General features: G+C 36.6%; 1 protein-coding gene across 1 annotated transcript; it reads right to left on the minus strand.

Annotated features, from left to right (window-relative positions):
• Positions 1-465: 465 nt before the first annotated feature.
• phb2a (prohibitin 2a) lies at positions 466-16,018 on the minus strand. The gene is made up of 10 exons (XM_039649611.2): positions 15,861-16,018; positions 15,081-15,210; positions 14,800-14,884; positions 11,913-11,992; positions 11,556-11,740; positions 9,654-9,783; positions 6,967-7,070; positions 6,309-6,386; positions 2,906-2,982; positions 466-935 (listed from the first exon to the last, which is right to left on the minus strand). The coding sequence occupies exons 1-10, from the start codon at positions 15,879-15,881 to the stop codon at positions 917-919; spliced, it is 909 nt and encodes a 302-aa protein (XP_039505545.1). The 5' UTR covers positions 15,882-16,018; the 3' UTR covers positions 466-916.
• Positions 16,019-26,262: the final 10,244 nt, after the last annotated feature.

Genomic DNA, 26,262 nt, shown 5'->3' on the forward strand with positions numbered 1-26,262 from the left:
GCAATATATTAAATTTACAATATATATATATTAGGGCTGTCAAATGAATTTTTTATATATAAATACACATACATGCTTGTATATATTTAAGAAATATTTTCATGTATATACTGTATATAGATTTATATACAATTTATATTATATTATTTTATGTATAAATTATAATTTTTTCTTAAATATACATGCATGTGTGTGTATTTATATATATATAAAAGAATTAGACACTGCACCCAAATATATTATGTAAACACAACTTTTATTTTGGAAGTGATTAATCATGATTAATCATTTAACAGCCCTAATATATATATATATTTATTTATTTATTTATTAACTGCACTGTTTTGGAAGATACCAAATTCTAATAAATTCTGGAAATTCTAATTAATATATAATATTTTTTTGTAATAATAATAATCAATAAAAGTCCATTTTTCCAAAAGAAATAAATATCCCCACAAATAGTCCTGAAAACATATTATTTAATCAAAATTGCTGCAAGTCCTTTTGTATCAGTCAACACTTTTTAAGTGGAATCCAACAGCAGAAAATATAGATGGTAAATGGGTATAATAATAATAAATGGGATAAATGAATAATTGACCATTAATTGTTTTGAATGTATATTTTTGTAATCACAATTAGTATACAAAGCCACCTGATTCCAAAATATCCAATTCTTGAGCTGAAAATAATCCAAAAATGTCCTGCTCAATGACAGACAACGGTGTATAAATGGATATGTATGTGTGAATCTGTAAGGTCGCCAGACCAGTGTGTAATCTGAGCCCGAGCTGAACTGTACCCGTGAGAGAGGCTCTGCTCACAGTCACGTTTAGGATGAGGACAAAAATATAGTGGCTCGGCGAACACTGCTTACATATGGAATGCATATGTTCTTCATGGATGACGCTCCTCATTTCCCCAGTGACAGCCTGCCAGAGAAGACAAATGCACTGATTAACCGCTGAGGGATTGAGGGAACCATGCTGACATATGGGCATCAATATAAACAGAAAAGAATACTTAGTAACAGGGCTGAGGGCAAAACTTGAAAATGTGTTCTGTCCACTGAGTAATTGTTTAATAATGTTTAAGAGGGGGAAAAAACACGATGTGGGACTAGCATTCACACCAACAATGAGAACTATTAAATAAAACTATTGCTTTAGACTAGCTATTGGTTTTTCGATGGCTGATATGTATACACTTTATATTTATGCAAATTAATAATTAATACATTAGGAAAATAATTTGAAAATGAATTAAAAAATACAATTGTAAATAAAGAAATTATTTGATAAAATAGGCTATTAATAAAAAGGAAATAAACACTGTAACCAACATGCACTCGAGGCTAATTTGTGCGCACTGGGAATATTTTTTTTATTTAAATTAAGACAAGGTAAAACTAATTTTATTTAAAGAGCCCCTATCATAGCATTTGAAACGTTCCTATTTTTGTTTTAGGAGTTCCAAAAAACAGTTTAACATGCATGGAAGGATAAAAAACACTTTATTTGTCTTATAATATGCATTTATTTTTAACTGATTTGCTCACCGACTCCCAAATGATTCGTACAACGACTCATTTTTCCAAACCACTCCTTTGCGTTACGCTAATCGGCAGTGATTGGTCAGATGACAGACCCAGTCAGTTATTGTTTGTTAGCATAACGCATAAACATATTGATAAAGGACCCCTATTTATAAGCTATTGCTTCTTGGGGATCCATTTTCACAATAGCATATATTTGTTTTCCTAATCAGTTGTTGGGAAAGTTACATTGAACTATGGCGTGCTATAGTAGTAGTTGCAATTGTAATGTGTGATGTACTGCATAATTTATACTGCTTCTGTCTATACTATTCATGCCCCAACAACTGCTTTTGTTGAAGTAAAATGTACTGAATTATTGTGAAATAAATAAATAAATAAATAAAAAAAGCACTGCAGTACTACAAGACGCTCTATTCTTTGACAACTCCAATAACAGCGACAAACATTTCACATATTTTTAAAAAATTGACGTTGAAAACCAAGAAGCTGCGCTGAACGTAACTTACACACACACATTTGCACACACATACTTATTGCGCATTCCCTCCTCGCGCCCCGACGCAACAAAACCGTTCAAAACCCATAAAAGCAACAATTATTAATAATACTTACAGGTTGTGATTCGTAGGAGGAAGCTGATCCATATACACTGGGTAAGTAAGTTACTGAGCCCTCCTTCAGGAACAACCGCTTGCGAATCCACATTTAAATTAATTTATGTTTTTGAACGATTCGTTATTAAAATGATGAGAACAGAATCGGGCTATACTGTTGTGGTATCGTTGCAAATATGAACTCTAACCACCGATTCTTCACATGCTCGTCCCTGGTAAATGAAAACAAAGTGTCTGAAGTATCTTTGCATTGTAGAACACAGCATCTTCTCGACATGATGCTATGATGAAGTATTTGAATGTGTAGACTTCAAGTTTACACTTCTGTCTGCGTGCGCAGTAACTGGGCGCACCCAATGACCTCTCTACCTCTCTATGAAAATCATTTCATAGACTCAGAGTCGACTCTCACTTTTGAAAGACAATAACTTTATATACGGTGCACTTTCAGATATAAATCTTTGCAGGATGTTTTCATTCCCTTAGAGCTATATTCCACACCATATGAACAGTCATTTTCAAAAATCCATGATAGGGGCTCTTTAAACCAGTGGACATTACATGATTATGATATAGTAGGAAACCCCAACCCCAAGGGGATTTTCCCTTTTTTTATATCTACAACTGGGAAAGTTTCAGTTCGTTTTGAAGATCATGCTCAATTGAGCAAAGGAGACAACATGTTGATTGTTTTAGTATGCTCAGTATGTGAGGAGCACTCGGATCTTACTTGTCAAAGTAGTCGTCCTGGAGGTTCAAAACTAGGCTGTCTGCACTCAGGTACACCTTGTTCTGAGAAGTTGCAACCTGATAAAAAAAAAAAAAGAATACAAGATTATGAGATTATCAAGGTCTTATATTCACATATGTTAAACACACACATACATGGTCATGTGAAATAGAAAGTACAACCTCTTTGAATTCCATGGTTTTACACATCAGGACAAAATAATAAAATTAGCTGGTCTTAAAATTAGCTAAGAACAACCTAAACACATGACATATTACACTGTGTCATTATTTATTTAACAAAAATAAAGCCATGTGCGACAAAACAAGCACACCATATGATTCAGTTGCTTGTAGTGTCATGTTTAGCATATAACTTTGAAGTTATGGTTTTCTGATGACTTAATCATTCTCAACTTTGGCCCACTATTCTTTACAAAGTTGCTTCAGTTCATTCAGGTTTGCGAGCATTTGTTTATGCACAGATCCACTCTTAAGGTCCCGACACAGCATTTCAATCGGCTTGAAGTCTGGACTTTGATTGGGCAATTGCTACATCTATTCCGTTGTAGATTTGCTTGTGTGCTTTGGATCATTGTCCTGTTGCATGACCCAATTCCGGCCAAGCTTTAGCGGTCGCACAGATGGCCTCACATTTGACTCTGGAATACTTTGGTATGAATAGGAGATCATAGTCGGCTGCAAAACAAGCCAAAAATCCACCAATCCTCCGCCAGTGTGGTCTCATCCGTCCAAACGACATAGTTACAGAAGTCTTGTTTTCTTTTGTTCAGATGTAACTTTGCAAACCTAAGCCATGCTGCTGTTCTTTTAAGAAAGAAGCGGCTTTCTCCTGTCATCATGAACTAACATTTTACATGTTAACTGAGGCCTGTGTAGACATAGGTGTAGCTCTTGGGAATTTTGCAGTTTCTCTGACCAGTGCACAGTCTGGCGTTGGGGAGAATATGCTGGGACGTCCACTCATGGGAAGATTGGCAACGGTCTTAAATGTTTTCTACTTGTGAAAAATCTTCCTCACTGTAGAATGATGGACTTCAGGTCGTTTGGAAATGGCCTTATAACCCTTCTCAGATTGATGGCAACAACAAGTTGCTTCTCAAAGATCATTGCTGATGTCTTTCCTCCTTGGCGTTGTGCAAAACATCTGCTTTTATAGAGTTGGTCAAGCTTGTTAATGATCAATGTAATCAAGGGCGTTCGATTAGCAGGAAAAAGTAAGGGTCTACTTGGTTTTTCACCCATGGCTTCCCCATTTTGGCCTAGTTTTTGTTAAATAAATAATGACACGTGTTGATGTTCATCTGAGGTTGTTTTTACCAAATTTGAATGTCCTGATATGTAAAACCATAGAATTCAAAGAGGGTGTACCTATGGGTAAGGGTGTAGCATTGCAAAGTGATAGAACAATTTATGAATCATAACCTGCCAAAATTGTCTGATGCATTGATTTGCTATACCCTCCACAGTGGATTTTCACCTGCATTTATCGAATTTGGCGGGTGTTAATTGGTCTTTTTATGGCTTTATTAGATAGGACAGTGTCGAGGTCAGACAGGAAAGCACAGGGTGGAGAGAGAGGAATGGGATTGGCAAAGGACCTCGGGCCAGGAATCAAACTCAGCTAGCGCAACAGAGTGCTGCCCATGAGGCTATCGCCTTTTTGTATTATTATGGCATACTAACAGAATTTGTATACTGTGTAGAGAAAACATGAAATACCCAATCACCTACAAGGATGCTTCAGCTTGACCTCCCATTACTAGTGAGATCAAATGAATGCAAAGTATTTAAAACACAGCAGGGATTTTTTAATATCTCTATTTTTAAAGACATTTTAGAAAATCTATTTTCAAGACAAAAAAATATCCTAGTTTTCATGTGTGGCTCATGTAAACTGTGGAACTGCCAGTAAAGTACTAAGCTGTTAGCATGTACGCTACTGACCAAAGGTTTAGGTCCGTAAGTTTTTTTTTTTTATGTTTCTGAAAGTCCCATCCTATAGGCTTAATTTATTTATTTAAAAAAAAAAAAAAAAAAAAAAAAAATATATATATATATATATATATATATATATATATATATATATATATATTAAAACTATTATATTGCAAAATATTACCATTTAAAATAATGGGTTTCTGTTTATCAGCTAAAATGTAATTTATCCCTGTGATGCAAAACTAAATTTTTTACCATATATTACTCCTGTCTTTAGTGTCACATGATCCTTCAGAATCATTCAAATATGCTGATTTGATGCTCAAGAAACATTTCTGATTATTAATGTTGAAAACATTTGTGCTGCTTAATCTTTTTTTCAGGATTCTTTAATTTATTTGAAATAGTAATCAATTTGCTAAACCTTTACTGTCAATTTTGATCAATTCAATGCGTCCTTGCTAAATAAAAGTATTAGTTTTGATTTATTTAGTAGTGCTGTCAAACGATTAAAAAATTTAATCGTGATTAATCACATTAATGTCATAGTTAACTCGCGATTAATTGCAATTAATCGCACATTTTTAGGTATTCTAAATGTCTCTTGATTTCTTTTTGTCCCATTATTTTTTCATAATTTAATGCTCTTATCAACATTTACAAGTGGATCGGCTTGCATTGTGCAAATGTTTTTTTATTGAACAACTAATTTTTGTTCAATTTCACACTAGAATTCTCACTTAGAGCAAATAATCTCACACACAATGTAACACTGTCCATCAATAAAAGAGTGAAAGAAATACTGACGAGCTCCTGATATTGACGAGGGGGTGGAGAATTTGCATCAGCTGTGTGTGTGTGTGTGTGTGTGCATGTGTGTGCTTGGCCATCATCAAGCGGTATTTCAGACTGGACATGCTGCGATGATGATAGCTCAGTTCACAACGACAAAACATACAGATCACTTTGGTCTTGTCAACTGAACCATTTGGCAACTTTTTAAAAGTAAACTTTCCATTCAGAATCTTATTGGCATCCATTTCGGCGCCTCACGCTCGTCATCCACTCAGAATGCAACGTTAACCAACTATTTGGCCAGCTTGCAAACCGAAACAACAAAACATCCTCGCCCGACGCAAGCCATTGAAATGAATGGGTTTCATAGTGCAGCGTCCCACATGCCGCGTCCTGTTGCAAAAGCATGTGAAAAAAAAAAACTACAAAGTTTGCTAGGCCAAAAAGACCGCTAATTGCGCGATAAAAAAAATGACGCCGTTAAAATGGGTTTGCGTTAACACCGTTAATAACGCGTTTAACTGACAGCCCTATTATTTATTTATTTCACACTGGCCACAAACTTCTGAATGGTAGCGTATCAACATCTGCTAATGTGAGTCAGTGAAATTCAATCAATGATTTATTTTGTTTGGAGAGTGTCTTACCGTTTTGGCGATACTTTGGGCTGCTCTGATACGTCTAAGTTTAAGGTATCCAGGGTTCTTCAAAACAGCTTGACCCAACTGGAGTGGACAAACACACAATAAAAACAAAAGCAAATTACTCCGTACCCTTAGTTGAGCCTTTGTTTACCATCAGCAGACGGCCATTAACCTGCAGCCCGTTTTAGAAACAGAATTGCTTCATATCAGCAGAAAAGAGCGCAAAAGCAAAGTCATTTCTGAAGACAGGAAGACTGCAAACACTGGAACATAATCAAATCGAAAGAATGACTGAGAAATGTCCATAATGCACAAACAAAAGAGAACAAACGCTTTCAGAAGTGTTTTGGTTGCGGATAGCTTGTTGAGAATGAGGGGGGCAACAGTTCAAAATAGCCTAGATGAGGGACTGTGGCTTAATTATTACAGAAGCAGGATTCATTAATTATATCTGATAATTACAGTCAATTACCACTCACAGATTTAGAACATAATAACAGGGAATAATAATCATATGAAATGAGGTCCTTGTGGATGCAAATAGTGCATCTGGGACGATTGATGGTAACCAAGGAAACCCCTTATAATAATCCTTAATAAAACAGAGACGTTCTTTCGACGATGGCCAATATGTGGGATCGAGAAAGCTGCAGTAGGTTACCAGTTTAGCAGCCTCAGCTTCACCCTCGGCCTGGATGATCTTCTGTCTCTGGTCCTGTTTGGCCTTCTCTACGTAGAACTGAGCCCTCTGGGCCTCCTGCTGGGCTACACGGCAACGGGACAGAAAGCTTATTTAATTCATAGAAAATTGGCTCACACACAAATATTCTTCTTTTTCGGGCTAGCCAACGTGGTTCATTTTAAAGTGATAAAATAAACATTTCAGTTCTTACAGAAATGGTTTATGCAAGTGGTGTATTGTTGTTTGGTCAATAGGGAATACTGGTGAAATAACTAGGCCAGAGTGCCCTCTAGCGGACAGCATTAAGACAAACACATGTTCTTTAAAAGAAGCACCACTTTGGGTGATAACCGGTCAAAATTATATTTTGTTTTTCAACAGCTGCAATTACAATTTTCACAGGAATATATATTTAAACAGAAGTTATTTTACATGATATTGGTGTATTTTAAATATTTCTAAATATTACAGTTGAGTTTTTAAAAAAAAAATAAATGCATTATTGGTGAGCATAAGTTTTCTTAACATAAACATTAAATCCTACACCAAACCTTTGAATGGTAGTGCATACTGCATTACAACCTTATACATAATTCAGACCATTTCTTCATGTCACACAGAACATTGATTCAAAACAAAAAAAAATCTAAAATCTCAGTTAGTGCTTTCCTAGCGAACATTAACTCCATGATGCGTATGATCACACTGGTGCCGAACGCTCAGTGCGCCACCTGACCTCTGCGATCATAGATACATCCGAGCAAGAGACAGACTCAATCAGCGTTTGTGTTCAGTGTTTTCAACCAGTACTAGTAAAAGCAATGTAGCCCTCAAACCGTATTCACTTTATAGCCCTTAATCCTGTAATTGTGGACAAATGTGGGCACAGAGTGTGATCCTAATTTTTATTTATCATAAATGTTATATCACTGTCTTCGATAAAGTTTGTCTATCCATTTTTTGAATATTTTTGAATTTATTTACTTCAAAAAGTACCATATTTTCTAGTTTTTAACTACATTAAAATATCCTTCCAACAAGTTCTAAGAGCTAAAACCTAAAAATAAAGTGACTTTGCTGTCACCTGGTGTCTTATTTTGGCTCCATTTAGAATGCTCTAAATTACAGTTTTCCCCATTCATTTCAATGAGTGCCCATTTTTGACCCAAATACAAGATTAAGGAGGGTTTTTTTTCACCCACTTAACATTGAAGAATTAAGTCGAAAAAATTGTGTGTGTTCAGGAGGCAAACTTAGGAAAAGTAGCCAAGTCTTGACCGCTCAGATCAAGGGAAGTATTTTTTAAAAATAAATCAAAACTACTTTGCCCACATTTGTCCAGAATACGGTTTTAGGGTTAAAGCTTGAAAACAAAAAATTACAGTGTAGGAAACAGAATTGAAAATACACTGAAAACCTTGACCAAAATTTGTTTATATGCTGATTGATTTAGCCAACGCCTTCCAATATATATATATATATATATATATATATATATATATATATATATATATATATATATACTGTATAAATTAGTGCTGTCAATCGATTCAAATATTAAACTGAAACTTTCCTGTAATTAATCAAAGTTTTTTAAATATATTTTCACATTAAATCTACAAAATAAAGTATAACGACATAAAGACATCTATTTTCCATATTTGTTTAAAGGCATCTTTTTAACTGCCTGTTTTTGACCATTGTAAGTAACTACTATTTAAGTACAAAGTACTATTTAACACCCCACCCTTCACATTTTTGGTCGAACATCATCACATCTTTGTATACATTATTTATTTACATCAGTAGGCCTAAGCTACAGGACATCGTCTTTCAGAACATGACCTGCGCGAAAGAGAAAAAAAAAAGAATGCGTCATTATACCCAGCACTTTTGAAAATACATTTCTGAATGCGTCTCTATCCCCAGCACATTTTAAACCACACTGACGCCCATGAACTCAGTGTCAGTGAGTGATTTTCTTTGATTATCAGTAATGACACAGACAGCTGTCACCTTAAGACCTGACACACATCCAATTTCCTCACTCTTTACATACAGTCAACAATTTTTAAACTATTTTAAGACTCTGCTTATGAGGATACTTGACATCATTCTGTTCTCATGTTTGTTCAGAGTCGATTCACAGACAGCCTACCAGTACAGATCTGAGTTCTTATGTTTGAATGGTTTAATAGCACTTGAATTAATGAAATCGCACTTGATAGTATGATCATATACAACATGCAGTCAGAGGATGACAGAAAAAAACGCATGCTTTTATTTGCGTTAAATATTATTATAAACTTAAATAAAAAGTACAAAAAAAAAATAATAAAATCGCATGTATTAAATTTGACAGCCCTATATATATATATCATAAAAAGCGAAATGTCATATATAACATAAATTGTGGCAAAACATCCTGAGTACTTTTATATTGTTTATAATAGACAATTAATAAGGTATTGTGTGAAACTGACTTTATGACAAAGAGTCGTCTCATATGATGTATCAATTGTCTCATCAAATGTAAACAAATCATATTATTATGTGACTACTAGGTACAATATCATATTTTTTTAGCTTAGGCATGCTTAGTTTAGGGTGCTAAATTCACTGACTTCTGTGACAGATTAGAAAAGATGTATTTTGGTACTACATACCAACTTGCTTGGCCTCCACAGCAGCGGTGTACTCTTTGCTGAAGCTGAGCTCTGTGATGGCCACGTCATCCAGGATGATGTTAAAGTCTTTAGCTCTCTCGATTAGATCTCTCCTTATGAGTAGTGACACCTGACCACCAAAATAAAATGACACACAAATAAAGGCTAAGCTGATTTTCTCAGTAACTGATCACCTCAGTTAAACCACCAACAGGCATGCAGATACGATGAAGTCCAAAAGTGAAACTGCTTATCTTAAAGGAGAACTCCAACGCAAAATGAACCTTTGGTCTAATTACACATTGGTACCTAGTCGACCGTTCTCTGAGATTTGTTTTCATGATAATCGAATATAAAGAGTTTTATCTCTAAAAACTGTTTAGCGTATACACTATTATATGGGGCATATAATAAGTAAAGAGAAATCGCTAGTTAATACTACTAACAAGGCTCAAAATAGCCCCACACTCACACAGTAACATAATGAGGGTCCATACACGCAAAACGAAGCATTGAGAGTGTACAGTGTACGGACCGTTTATTAAGAAGATACTTTATAAAGACAGTTCACTTCACATGACCAAATGTTAGACCAAATGTTCATTTTGTGCCGGAGTTCTCCCTTAAGTTGCTCTATTTAATACAGTGTGAATGTCTTAGTATTTGCTATCTCTTTTTGCTTTATTGACAGCAGCATTTGAGCTGGCATGAACTCCAGAAGTTTGTGTAAAACTTAACATGATTTAATGTTCAAAAGAGCATCTTGTGCTTCATTGGAATCCCAGATTTTCACAATTAAACCCCACTGTATCAAAGACATCTAATAAAACTGTAATAAAATTGTCACAAGTTAACATGAATTATGTAATCGTGTGTCTGAGCTGTCGTCCCGTAGCATCAGGTGAGAGTGTGTGAAATAACAGCCTTAAAAAGCTCTAACTAGACAAAGCCTGAGCTTCTCAGAGTTCAGAGAGTTAATCATTTCTGTCTCACACCAGGCTTAGACTTGAAAAGCTGCTGGTGGAGTTAAAGTCAAAGGTCAGGGGAAGGTGAATTTAGGGGTTGGGACTGAATCTTATAACAAGATCAAATCGAATCCGCATTAAGATAAATACTTGATGATATTGATACTATCCATTTGAGAATGAGGTCTCGGGCATCAGGTTATCTCTTCTATATGATCATGTCTTTCCAAACCTGTAAATGACTTCCATTGAAAACAAAAGGAGAAAAACAAAATGTTCTCAAGGCTCTTTTTTTGCATGAAAGCGAATAGAGACCAAGGTTGCCAAGCTAAAAAAATTTCCACCAACCCCCCCCCCCAAAAAAAAAACCTGTATAGGACTTCCAAAAAACACTATTTTCTCAAATATTAATGCTTGTCCATAATCAAATGGAATAGCTTCTCATTTCTGCAAAACATCTCCTTCAGTGGTTAAGTAAAAAAAAAAAAATCATTCAGGTTTGAAACATGACAGAATATTTTGTTTTCAGGTTATACCGTATATAACTTCAATACAGTAATAGTAGTCATTAATGCAAACCTGCGAACTCTGGAGTGGTAAAAAAAAAAAAATCAAGCATAGCTGTTTAGTATGTATTTGTATTTATTTAGTATGTTTAGTATGTGTTTAGTATGTATTTGTACTGTAAGTATTTAAACTCAAGACACACTGAGCAAACAATCTACACATGCACAAACTCTCTCTCTCTCTCTTTCTAATTCAATTAAATAAATGCTATATTAACAAAATGCTTTCTAACAAAAGCTAGATCTAACAAAACAAATTGACTTCGTCATTTGCTTGCTTTTGTCACTTGCATTTTTCTTTTCAAGCACTGGTTCACCTGAAGGCCGGCTGTTGGCTCAGTGTGTCTCAGACTTCAGTCCTCATACTGTACCTGGGCTCTCTGCGTGATCAGCTGGGACGCGTTGAACTTGGCCACCACGCTCTTGAGCACCTCGTTGACGATGGAAGGAAGCACACGCTCGTCATAGTCTTTCCCCAACTGCTGGTACAAGACTGGCAAGCTTGAGGCAACAGGCCGAGAAAGGACACGAAGACCTATGTTCACCATCTGGAGATCTGTGATGGACAGAGTCACATGATGAAGGTCACACTCTTAATTGCACTGGTCATTGACAAAGGCAGTGGTGAGAGACAGGGTATGTTGCCCTAACAGCAGGCAATGCGTTTTAAGGCTTTATCACGCAAATTTATTGCATTTATGACAATAAAACATCTGGTTCAAAGTCACCTTTGCTTCCAGTGAGAGATGAAATCTTCCTTGGCCTGGCTCGAATATCATAGATGATGGGGTACTGGAACCATGGTATCCTAGATGCAAGACAAACTTCTTAAATTAATAGTTTACTGTAAAATGAAACTTTTGGCATCATTTGCTTTCCCTCAAGTTCATGCTGGCAAATCAATGACTAAAATAAACGAGAGCACAACTGATGCTGGCACGCACGGTTAATGACTTTCGCGAGAGGACAACAGATGTACACGCGAGGAAACGGGAACTCGCAAGCTCATTCAAACCGTGCACGCGCACATGACATCTCTGCATGCAATACAAGCCCTCATGCGCACGCATGGTCATTCCCCACGCGCTCGATCTGCTCTCGCCTGCTTTTGGCAGTCGAGGGGCGGGACGTACTGTTTTCATAACCTCAAATGTCATTGGCTACTTCCCCCTTTCCGGAAGTCAGTTGTGATTGGACGCCTGTCCAATGACCCGTAATTCACTTGACTTGAGACATGAGACATCACTTAATTTGTTTTATTTGTTGTGGTTTATTAATGTATAATGTGATTTAATGCATTGCTATTATAGAACAGATTTTTACCAGATACTTCATTTACAGGAAGTCTTACTAGTGACTGCATTGTGTTGTTAAGAGATATTTACAGACTGTAATGATGCATTTGGTTATTAGCAATTTAACCCTTGTGCTGCATTATATTTTTAACACCGTTGAGTGCATTAAGGACCAAAAATGGCCACATATTAAACATTGCATAAAATATTATATATTATTATTATTTTCCACTTTTACCAAGTTAAATCTTTTAACCAGCATCAGTCCTCATCATAACTACCAAAAATGTATTCAATTTCAGGATTTTAACCCTTTAATTACCAGTTTTGTTTGCGAAACCATCGATTTGTATAAGAGGAAAAAACACAAAAATTCAATTATTTTCAATAAACTAAATGCAAAGAGAAAACTTTAGATTTGGATTATCACAGTCCCACTTTGCAAAAAATCCCACTTAGCGCGTTAGAGACCAAAAATGGCCACCTATTAAACATTGCCTATTGCCTAAAATAAGGTGCATTTCCACCCATAGGGAATAAATATGTAGTGACGTCATCTGGTGGAATACACTATATAATGCAAATATAATGCTTTTGCTTCAAAATGAAAGGATGTTTGTGCAAAAATCATGTTTCATGTATTACTGACAGCCTCAGATTTAAACAACGTTTTAATGGGTTTCAATGGGCCATTTTTGGTCTTTATGGTGCTGAGTGTTACTATTTGATCTACACAGTGTGTGTTATACATATTTTGCAAAATGGGATCACATTTTTTACATGTATCCAAAAAGTCACAATTTTGCCAAATTTCATACCATTTGCATTAAAACAGCCAAAATGGTCAAAGAAATTAAACTGCAAAAGACCAAAAATGTTCCTAATGCAGCATAAGGGTTAAATTTACCAAAATTCTTATAACTATTTACATTTTATATTTATAACACTATGTAATATTGGCATTTAAATATCTAAAAGAAATTGGAGAAAAATTGGAATGCAATCACATTTGCTGTAGTTCACCACTACATATTCCCATTCACCACTTTTTTATGTCAATTATATTGGTTCTGAGAACCTCAGGAGTGTAAAATGTGTCCATTAAATAGTTGTACATTAAACAGGGGCTTTGGATGAAAGATAAATTACGTTTTTATATTAATAAACAGGAGTTGCTGTGTAAGCTTTTTGTTATCATCCTGTGTATTACTATTATGTCAATTTTAAATGGTTCATTATTTTTTCTAATAAATGTAAAAGGGGTTCTGGCCTCTCAAGTTAAGATACAGTACACATCATGAATGATTACACCCCTCTGAATCCCAACAAATTCAGAAATGTGTCTTCTAGGACCAGTGTGTTGTTCTGACCAGTATCATGTTTTTTCTAATGTTGTTCAGACCAGTATCATGTAAGTATCAAGTATCAAGTAAAATGTTCGGCAGAGCGCTCAAATTCCTTTTTTCCAAAACTAAAATAGATATTTATTTTTTAAAATATTTATTCTGCTAAGCTCCAAAAAAGCACGTATAAAGTGACATACGATAATTATGTGTCAGCAAGCTTTAAATATTGAACCACATTTGAGATTTGTGAGATGATGGGAAGATAACAGTTAACATTAAATTAAAATATATTTTTTGATTCAGGATGCATTAAATTGATCAAAAGTGACAGCAAAGATGTTTATAATGTAATTTATAATATTTAAAATAAATGCTGTTCTTTTGAACTTAAAAAAAAAAACATTTAAAAAGTATCACGGTTTCCAAAAAAAGGAGGCAGTGCCTCGTTAAAAGAATTGGGTGAGAAAATAATCTATATTACAATAATAAAAAGAGTATAAATCACCTGTTTTAAAAATCATGCCGCGTCTCTCGTACCTTACCTGTGCCCATTGAGTTTCAACAGACACCATAAAGCGTACCACTTTGGAGGGGAAGTTCGTGTAAACCAAACCTGTATTTTATGAAATACTGTGTATTACAATTACATTTTTTTTTGAAGTACTCTCAATTACATAGTTTTTGCTCTGATTCCGTAATTGGAACAGAGAACTGCACTATTTTACCAACTACTGAAATGTTGGTACTGTGATAACCCTAGACACAAGTTCCTTTCTCCGGCACAGTTAGAGATCAAACTACATGCCTATAGATTTGTACCTGAGCCCATATACGTAAGTGGACCAGGCATGGTTCAGCATATCAAACGAACTAGACTTTGGGGGTCACTAGGTGGTTCAGCTGGTCTGAGTGAGGTCACTTATTATTATAATGAAAGCTTATGGCTTGAATGTTGGTCGTTGTGTGTAATGTACCTGACGTGCAATCCTTCTGCAAGCACAGTGTCCATCTGCATCCCTCCAATTCTGTTGAAGATAATGGCTCTCTGGCCACCCTCAACTACACACAACACACACACACACAAAGCAAAACACAATTAGTTATTAAACTCCCAATAAAGCATGCACGAATTTAGAAAATGTGAGAGAGAACATAATGAAATAAGAATGATTATTTTTGAGAGAAGTTTCATTCATTATTTAATTTGCCCATCCTAGCCATGTAACCCTTCTGTATTTTTCAGTGTGTGTGTTACCTGTGTATGTGGCTTCTTTGACCCCGTAGGCAAGGGCACCGGCTCCGATGAGCAGCTTCACACCCAGCCCAAGCCCTCGGGGGCCGGACCCCATCCTACCAGCAATCTGCCTCAGCTGCTGCAAAAAGTTCTGAGACAAACGGTCACATAAAGTCAGACTTTTCAAATACACATTCAAATGGTTATTTATATTATATTAGATGAATGATGTTGTCTTATATCTGTTCAAGGCAGCATGATATATCATATTCAACCTGCTTGAACCTCCTCCAACTAATGCATGGGCATCATGATTTAAAGAGACTTGAAAGTCTCAAGCCAGTTTGATTCAAACTCAAGTTTAGAATGACTTTCATAATAGATTACAAAGAAAATGTATCCAATCTCATAAGGACCACTAAAAAAATGTAGTGGTTTTATGCAAGATACCAGTAGCCTTGACCTTGTCTAGGACGAATGAGGACCAACTTTAAAATATTGTTATAAACTCACAATATACCTGAGACAAATTGTGATTTTAGAGTGAGCTACATCATAATAATTATATTTCAATGAAGGTCACACACATAAAGTTATACAACGTGCGTCATTGTGGCATAACTGAACCCTTTAAAGCTAGCACACTCCTAGCATTGCTTTTATTTAGACATAAATAAACCTAGACAATTAAATGCAAACTACTAGAAGACAGATATTTTAAATGCAGTTATTACCTGCTATCAAAATGTTTGTATACATTTTCAATGCTTTCATTGTATTTTTAAATATGATGCGACTTACTCCGGGATCTTTATTCGCCATGCTGCTGCTGTGCTGCTCTCGACTGTACGTCACCTGTGACAGTTCAACCACGTGATGCAGCACTTCCTGGTTTACCCTGTGGCACCATGGGAAATGTGTTCTACTGGTGGAACGCTGTGGTGCAGTAGGGAAATTGAACGTGATTAAACCGCGAAGATCTTTAACAAAGCTTTCTTTAGAGACTTGTGGATAACCTTTTGCTGTCGTAGTTGGATTAAACTTTAATTTTATACCACATTTGCGTGTCTGTTTGTTTGTGAGAACACATGAGAGTAGCCTACTTCAACGCGTCGGGAGGTGGCAGTAGAGAACTCTTGTTTATGTACGTTAGAGCTCAGCTATATTTTCTACACACATTTCTTTTTCTGGGATGTTACCTCTAATGTTCCTCACATCATATGATGCTTTCGAATCATTTGGAACATATGTGCATTGTGCAACGTTTTTATCTGCTGTATTATTTCATAACTCTGGAATAAAAAAAAAACATTTTTTGTCTATTGATTCTCAGGTAAATCTCATGAAAACAACTCTAAAGCTAATATATTTATTAACCCTTTCATGCATGAATTATGATAACCTCAGTCAGGATTTTTTTCCTTTGTGTTTTTATTGCCCTTAGGGCATGAAAAACAAGATTTGATTTGATTTTTTTTTTTTTTAAACAAATTTTTCAAAGAGATTTTCAGATGTCCACTTGAGTGGACAGCATGCATTTATAGTTTAAACTGAAGAGATACTGTATTAAACATAATACAATAATCAAACAGATAAATTATGTGTATTTAACAAACTAATCAATACAATTTCATCAAATCATGTGAAAACTATAAAATATATAAAAATATATATATAAATCCGAAATATTGCAAAGGCAATTGACCTGCATACAAGTTGCACTTCGTGTATCTTGGATATCAGAACATGATGATGTGATTCCATCAGAAATGTCTACAGCCTGTCAATGTACAATTGTGGAAACACTCAGATGCTCCCTCCAGTGTGCCAGAGTATGTCAATTTACCCTTATTAGCTGATAATTCTGATTATGTTAGAGATGGACACATTTCTAGCATAGCCCCTCTTCTGAGAAAACCTAGTGATACATTTTTTTAAATCTCATCTGAAATGAGCAGTGTTGGGCCAGGCATAACGCATTCAGATTATTTGGTTGATGTTAGAAGGAAAGTAATGTGTTAGAAGTAACATGCATTACATAATCAGATTTGTTTTAATGTTTCGAGTAAAGTAATGTATTACAAGTAATATGCATTACCTACTCAGATTACTTTTTGATCTAACAATTAATTACAAGTAATGTGCATTACGTAATCAGATTACATTTTGTTGTTACGAATAAAGAAACGCATTACAAGTAACATGCATTACATAATCAGATTACTTTTTGATCTAACAATGCATTACAAGTAACATGCATTACATAATCAGATTAATTTTGATCTAACAAGTAATGCATTACAAGTAACATGCATTGTGTAATCAGATTACTTTTTGATGTTACGAGTAAAGAAACATAGGTAAACAAATATTTTTTGGTCTAAGAAGTAATGCATTATGTAATTAGATTACTTTTTGATGAAATGAGTAAAGTAATGCGTTACAAGTCACAAATTATGTAATTACATAACTTTTTTAGCCGTCAATGAAAATTACATTCTAATAATACAACTACATTTATTTACAGTCAAAAAAAGTTACTGCAGATTAAGTATTTTCAAAAACAATATTCACAGTATAAGTATGAATTGTAGCTAAAATATAGCCATTGATGCATGATCGAGGTCCACTATAGTGGACGGGTGATTTATCAGATCTAAAATCAAAACTTGGAAAATTTTACTGTGATATGACTCATTAGATACTGCTTGATGCTGCAATATTTTTTTTTTACCTACAAGAGTGTCCTAGGATAGAAGGAATGGGTGGATATTCTGGAGCACCTTGGCATGTCTGACTGGCCATTGGCCATCTTGGTTTGAGGGGGAAAAAATCAAAACTCAATGGCTTATAACTAACGTTGCAATGCATAGGATGATGCACCAGGGTCCACTGAAGAGATTGATGTGCAACTTTCCCATCAAAACCCTTGCAAATTCAAGAAAATGCTTTTTAAATAGCTGTCCACTGTAGTGACCACTATGCATGAAAGGGTTAAATTCACATTATTGGGCAACACTTTATTGTAAGGTGAAGTATGAACAAGTAACCTGTAGCAGTAAATTTAAGCATACAAGTTACTAACCCAAAATTAAACCTTAATTAAACTCTATAGCAGGCTTAGCCTATGTGTAGTTCATTAATATTACTTAGTATCCTGCTTACTGAGTAAGCACAATTTAACTAAAAATAAAGTGTAACCCATTACTCTAATCCAAATGTTTTAATTGAATGTAATTGTATTTAAATAAGCAAAAAGGCAGTGTGCAATTACTGCCATGGATGTTCTTTCTTTTTTAGTTTATTTAAATCAACATAAAGTCAGTGGCCTACTGCCATACAGTATACTTGAATGAAAATGATAAATAATAACCTTAATGGTCCTAAATAATACCTAAATTGTTCTTAAAAATGTAATCAATTATTTCTTTAATATATAAAATGTTAGACATCTCAGACAGTGTGTAAGCCCTTACATATTCCAGACATTTCTGTCTCTCATTTCATGTACTGGGCAACCTGGCCTCAAAACTGCAGAGAGATCGACGACACATCTGTAGCCAACATCACACTCTCAGGCCAATGCCATCCTGGCGGAATAAACTATTTAATTGCTTGAAATGGTGGAACATTTCTGCAAAGAACACTTTTTTTTCTCAAATCAAACATACAATGAGTCAGAAATAAGTATAATATATTAACCCTTAAAGACCTATACAGCCGCCGGCGGCTAAAAATAACTGTTGTTCTTAAATGTTAAATAACTTTTGAACCGCTGCTCCAATCCGTATGCTTTAAAGTCCCATAAAGAGGAGATTCGCGGCTTTTCTGTGATATCGGGTTAATCGCGTTTGGACATTCAGAAGCTCCGTAGTGAATGTGATTGCGTCATCAAGTTTTGATCAGCATTGATTCGTCAAAGAAACCCGTGCGTTTTTTCCCTCTGAGCCAATCATAAATGACTGTTAATGCTTAGTCCCACCCCATCCCCAGATTGGTTAAAACTATCATCTACTCAACCAATAAATATAGTTCTTGGTCTTTTGCACGACCAATTAGCATCTTTCTTTAGAAATTTGAACAGAGGTAAAGTCAAAGTAGTTCATATAGGCTATGTATGTAAGTGTGTGTGTGTGTTTATATATATATATATATAAGTTTTATTTATATTTAAGGTTTTTTTTTTTTTGCTTCATTGTTCTACTACAATGTTTCTATTTATGTAACTTCCTTAACTTTTTTGGACACATCTAAATTGTCAGTATGAAAAACACTGTTTTCACTGAAACAATGCTTTTCACTGAAAATCGCCTATCATAATGTTGTAATAAATGCCTATAACTTGCTTAGGGATTGTTGCATGTAGTCAAAATTACATCTGGAAATGTAAAATATCCAAGTACAGCTTTCTAAAGGAAAAAATCCAAACGTCAGGAGGATTTGTTTGAGTTGAGTAAAAAAAAAATCACTACAAATATGCTGCCGTTTTTCTTAAATCTGGTAAATTCATCCATTCTAAGACATATTAAATGTAAAAATGGATTATTTAAATGAGATAAATTGAAACTTCAAGTTCTCCTGATAAAAATGATATATGGCACTTGATGCTGACTGCTATAATGGGTTAGAAAAACAAAGAAAAGAAAAAGCGGTGCAGGTGCTCCAAAAATGGTCTAGGTCTTTAAGGGTTAAGATGCAAAGCTGTCTCTACTTCCATCTTTCTCCCAAAGTTATTTCGGTGTCACCTAATCTTTGATGCTAAGATAATCAATTACCGTCCTTTTACTCAAGACCTTTTCATTTCAAAATATTTTCCTCAAGTCAGTCAGACTGATAGCTTGACTGGCATTTGTTTCTATGTGTCAGAGATACCTGACATGATTGACTTTCCTGCTCCAAATCCTGTTCTGAATCCGTCACTTTTTATCCCTTCTTGTCACAATGGCAGATGGTGGATGTATGAATTTGACACGGTGACAATAACACTCTGAACACCCATGTGATGCTCACTGTGTTGTCATTGTGTGACCTTTGACTAGTCTGACATCAGCCCATCTGGCATCTCCTGGGCTGAGGCATTCATTCAAATGCATTTACATCAATGCATCGATGTCCTGGCCTGTTCACTAGTGTCTAAGCGAACTAAGGTCAAGTGGGTCAAATAAAAAGTATAGCCAAGATCAGCCAGCACTTTAAAGTCCCCTGTAGTCAATCATTTTATCCCTTAAAACTCATCTTTGATCACCAAAATGATTGGATTGACAATTTTCCTTGAAAAACATTTCTTCATATTTTAAAATAGCTTGAATATAACTCTACACCCTTGCCTCATTTAGTATACGCGGTTCTAGGAATTTGCAAATTAGCCCCGCCTCCACTAACTCAGACCAGCTCAGAGATCCACTCGCTGACGTTTACCTCAAGGGGGTAATCCATCACCTGGAAGTTGAAGCCTCGCCCTTGTAGCAGAACTTCACCTGCTGTTAGCACATAGATATATACACTAGATGTTGCCTTGGCTACAGCAGTTGATTAGAACGAATGTGTCAATAGAGCCGCCATCTTGGAACAGGGGAGCCCCTCCACTTAAGGTGCGTTCCATTCAACAGGGTCCCTACGCAGTGTTCACTGCTCCCTACTCCCTGAACACGGTATATCAGTTGAAGTGGACTTCACTGACTTCCTGTTAAATGATGTATCGATGTTCCCTTATTCCCTATGCCGTTTGCAGTGCCCTTCGAATTGGATTCTCACTTAAGATGGCGAAATATCCTGTGAAATCCACTTCGCAGTCCACTTACAGTCAAATGGAACGCACCTTTAATGCATCAGCGCGAATGTAAAGGTCTAACGGAAATAAAAATCACCATAAATCATCATGAATTAGATTTTCTCGTTTTTTTTTTGTTCGTTCCAACGGTCAGACATGTTTTTATCATTGATTCAAGAAAAAACAAAAAACAAAAAAACAAACAAACATTCTTCTTAGTTCAGATTTAATTCGTGTGAACATCATACACAGCACAAAAGTCTGCCACCATCAATTAATTAGAAGTAAAGGCAGAGATGGCAGCTTTACCTAGCTATGACAACACCCCTGTTCCAAGATGGCGGCGGTTTTGACGAATGCTTAGAACCCCAAGATGACAACTAGTGTATACTGTATCTATATGCTGTTAGCATTCCAATGACTCCCATTTATTTTGGCATCACTTTGACAGCGAATAACTTTACATCTGAGGTGTCCAAAGACTTCATTAGTCCATTATTTATTTCCAAAGAAACACGACTGCGTTTTTAAAAATACTTCATTACCTCGTATCTTACGTTATGGCCCTGTAGAAGCAGTTTTTGTAAAAATAGGCTAATGATTGTATCATAACGAACCGACTCTGTCACACAGTAGAGAGATTACCATATAGACAGGAGGAGAAGCTCGCAGGCCATCGGGGGGTCTGATAAAGTCTGATAAAGTTGAGGGAGAAGCCCATAGAGAGTCATAAAGTTGATCCTGCTGCTAGCTCATGGACAGCTAATACTCTCTCCATGTGACATTCAGACGGGAATTATTCAGATTTCATTCGGCACAGCTACTAGACAACATACAAGTTGCTCACGTAGTTCCAGGCCTCAAATTTGACCAGCACCGGGACATCCCTTTTTTTGTGGGTCGAACGCCGGTCCGGCAAGCAGGTAAGTATCGTGGTGAGTAGACCCTTTCAGGCGTAATACAGGCGGGCAGCTATCCGGACGGACCGGGACCACGGACCAGGAGGGGACTCTTTCACCGGACAGGTGGGTGGCAGGTAAGTTTTCCTCTCCACAGGACAGGTGAGCGGGGTCTCGGATGGCGGCGGGGCCTCACTGGAGAACCAGTTGGCAGACAGGCCGGTACGTTCCCGGGCATCAACTATTCAGTGGGTGGTCGGCACTGGGGCGATGAGGACCAGGAGGGGGACTCGCTGCCAGCCAGGTAGGTAGCTGGGTACGCATGTCTCCTCCATGTAGAGTGCTCTCCCGTAGCGTCGCTGAACAGGTGCAAGTTCCTCCATGTGTCTTTTCTCCCTTGGCGGCTCCAGACTGAAGCAAAAGGTATCATCTAATCCAAGACAATTTTACAGGTTCACTTCTATTTACGGTGAAGCAAGGACTTAAGGCTGGAGCGGGTTGCTCCAAGCAGGCAGCACTGAGGCCGGGGTGTGTCTCTCCTCTGAACAGGCAGCACACAAGAAGGCATTGGTAGAAGAATCTTCTATTTTTAACAGACAGAGCATTTGATACAGGTGCAAACATGTTCCTTTCGTATAATGGAGAATCAGGCTTACGGCTGGGCTGGATTGCTCCAAGCAGGCAGCACTGAAGCTGGGGTGTGTCTCTCCTCCAAGCAGGCAGCACACAAGAAGGCGGTGGCAGAGGAACCTTCTATTTAAATAGACAGAACAAGTTAAACAGGGCAAGCACACTCCTCTTCAGTATCAACATGAGCTTGTGGCTGGAGTGGGACATACACATTCAACACTGAGGGCTTCATTCAGCAAACACTGGACGAGAATGTGAAATGGGGAATACTGGCGGTTAAATAAACATACATCCACACACTGCAACTTCACGTCAAGTCCAATACTGCGTGACACTTCAATTCAGGCACTGCATACTCTCAATCTCAGTGCAATAAAGCCAGCACTCACCCAATGATCAATCCTTCCACTGTTGCGCTGAATCAACACTCAGGAGATGAAGAGATGCAGGTGACTTCTCACAGCATGGGAAACAGCGTCTTCAATACTCTTTCACACTCAGAAGAAGATATCAGGATTTCAATGATGACTCAATTCACTCTTGAGTGAAAATTATATTTGTGGTCAATACACTTCACAATTCCTTATTCAATTCAGTGCAAGACATGCATTCACACAGATCCGGTGTTTCATTATTTATCTTCCTCTCTAGAATAAAGGCGTTTTCCAGTCTTGACTCAATCTCCACAATTCACTCGCTTCACATCCAGTTCACGTTTCCAGCTTGTATTCTCACAAATCAACGTTGCACCCTTTTCAAGCCAGATCCTCACAGCCCGCTCCAAAGATCCCAGCAAATTCAAGCCACTGCCAAAGGAATAGATTTTTCCCGGGGGAGTAACACCCTCGAATGCCTCTTCCTTTTCCTTTTAACTGCTTCTTTAGGCCATGTCTCCCCAATCACAAATCCCCACACTAAACATCCGCACCTGGTACCGCTTAGCTAATCAGCTGCCGCTGTCATGGCAACTGACAATAAGCGAACTGGCAAGGTGTGTCACTGAACTCCCAGCGGAAATTGGTTCCGCTGAATTTGTCACCTTGTGACAGGTGCATGGTGACAAGTAACTGTGAGTCATTGAATTACTTACTCAATTGATTTGTTCAACACTGTGACTCATTAAGAAATAAAGACCACCTAGTTCCTAGAAACTCTAGATGGCTCAGTCTGATCAGTCTTTGACTCATTTGGTAGTGAACCCATCATTATCTTCTATTCCGCCAAGAAGGCATAATACATAACATTGCCATATTCATTACCCATTCTCTACTATTACTATACCAATCTCCCAAGAGTTGTCATGACAGAACTGTGTGTTAAAGGGGTGGTTGACTGCGATTTCACTTTTTTCATTTTAAATAGTGTGTAATGTTGCTGTTGGTGCATGAATAGTATCTGCAAAGTTGCAGCGCTAAAAGTTCAATGTAAGCAGAGATATTGTCTTTTAAAAATCAGGAAGTATATTGCCTACAAAAACGACTCGATTGGGACTACAACGGGTTTTATACGTAACTAACCCATACATTTGCATCAACCCTTCCTCTGGAATATGCAAAAAAGGGCATGGCCATATTTCTGCGGCTCGTCGAGTGTGTTATGTTCACGCAACCCGGTCTCGGTTCACGCAGCTGTCAGGTCTTCTGTGTTCGAGCTTCCCACGGATGTTGTAGTTTGTCAACAATGGATATAATTTATGTTTGATTGTGTTCCTGAAAATGACGATCATAATGTAGCTCTCTGTGCTGCGCATTTTACGGAAGACAGTTTCCAGAATCTCTACGAATTTAACGCCAGATTCAACAACAAACTGTTACTAAACATGAGGCAGTTCCAACTTTAAAACCAGAGGCAGCAGTTGTTGGGCCACAACCTGTTAGTAAGACTTAATAATTTTAAATGTATTTTCATGTATAATTTCAGACGTAATGTTTTAGTTTTATCAAATGCCAGCGCTGGCGTTATAGCCACTTAGTTACGCTTTTTCGTGTCTACGACAAACGTGTACAAACATTTTGGACCTGAATTTGTATATGTACTAATTTTTTAAAGGTATTTTTCATGTACTTTATGACGTAATTATTCGATTTGATCAATAACGTAAACCAATGCCAACGCTGTTTGTGAATATAGCCAGTTAGATTGATGCTATTTTGTGTAAGACAAATGTGTAAAAAGTAAAAAAAAAAATAAAAATAGGATATTTATATCCTTCAGCTGCTGTTATCAGTGTACAGGATGGTTTAACAAAGTTTCCACATGTAGGCTACTCCTAAATAAAACGATACACTGAGTAAACTAAGTTTTGTGAATATAAACGGTTGTTCATTATATCGATAAAACAATAACTGTAAATGTTTAAAAAAAACATTTATTAAGTTATATTAAATGTTTAATCAGGAGAAAACCGTATCTCAAAAGCTAACAAGCAGCAGTAGCATTTTCAAGGAAAATCGAAATTGTTATAATAATAGTAGAATAGAATATAATAATGATAATTAAAAAAATGTGTCATTTAGAAATGTTTTGTGAGAGCCGTGTTTGGGGAGGTTCTGCTTGACTCTTTCTGGATCTGATTCTGGCTCAAACTGATACGGCAGTATCGACACCATTATTTCATTATTTCAAGCCTCGCGGGAGCCGCCATTGTAGCAGAACTTCACCTGCATCCCATTGGCTCCCATTCATTTTGGCATCACTTTGACAGCAAATAACTTTACATCTGATGCGTCCAAAGACTTAATTTGTCTATTATTTATTTCTAAAGAAACACAACAATGTATAAAATGTTCCATTACTTTGTATCTTACGTTTCGGCCACGTAGAAGCCGTTTTTGAAAACATAGGCTAAAGATTGTGTCATAATCACGGGAATTTCTGTCGCACAATAGAGACATTACTGTATAGACAGGAGGAGAAGCTCGCAGGCAATCTTTTACTGTCTATGATGCAATCGGGGGAACATGGAGGCACAAAATTCAAGAAGCCCAAAAATAGAGAGTCCATTAGCAAAGGGACAAAATATTTCAACAGCGTTTTTGAGGAATTAGGTGATTCAGATTTGTCTTGACACAGCTACTAGAAGATTTACAACTGTCAGACTGTTGTCACGCTCAGTTTGAGCCTGCGCAGTCGCTCAGACATCAGACAGGAAGTGAAATAATCGGGCTTCAGACTTCTCAGTTGAAATCAATGGGGTCGCTGTGTCCATTTCTTTTACTGTCTATGCATTATTTACATTTGACAGGAACACATGCAACTTCACTTCACGGTAATGGCCGTGAAGTTTCCGGACAACGTGCACTACACAATTTTATCCAATCACAACACACCAGCTCAAACTAACCAATCTGGGCCCATTGCCTGTTTCTGAGGGAATGGTTTCATAGCTCAGGAAGTCAACCGGTCGTTCAAATGACAATAAAGGTGAAATTTATGAAAAATAAGACTTTTAAAAAAAGACAAACCACAAATGCATGTTATATTGCACCCCATAAACACAATCATGCAAAGAAAAAAAGCAGTAAACCACCCCTTTAATGCTGAAAATGGTTCATTTGGGGAATAGAAATACACAAAATAACTGGCAATTTCTAAAATGTAAATATCATTGGAACAAAATACTGAAGAGGACTTTTACTTTCTGAACCGGGACTTCAAACCCCGGCTTTTACGACCATGTGTGATCTAGAGCTAATTTACATTTTAAATAGTGAAATCTTAAGACATACTTAAAGAGATGCTCAATAATTAAGGTTCATCAGTCTGCTCTGGGACAGAGGCTTCATATATATAGTCTTTTTAGCTCCAGTCTCAATTTCGCACACAGGAGAACACAAGGACAAGCACAGATGCCAAGAGTTCAAGGTTGACTTTGATGGCAAATTTTCTCCATCTTTGCTGTTCG

This window comes from Pimephales promelas, chromosome 5 (genome assembly GCF_988280905.1).
Source record: "Pimephales promelas chromosome 5, fPimPro1.hap1.1, whole genome shotgun sequence".
NCBI classification, from domain to species: Eukaryota; Metazoa; Chordata; class Actinopteri; order Cypriniformes; family Leuciscidae; genus Pimephales; species Pimephales promelas.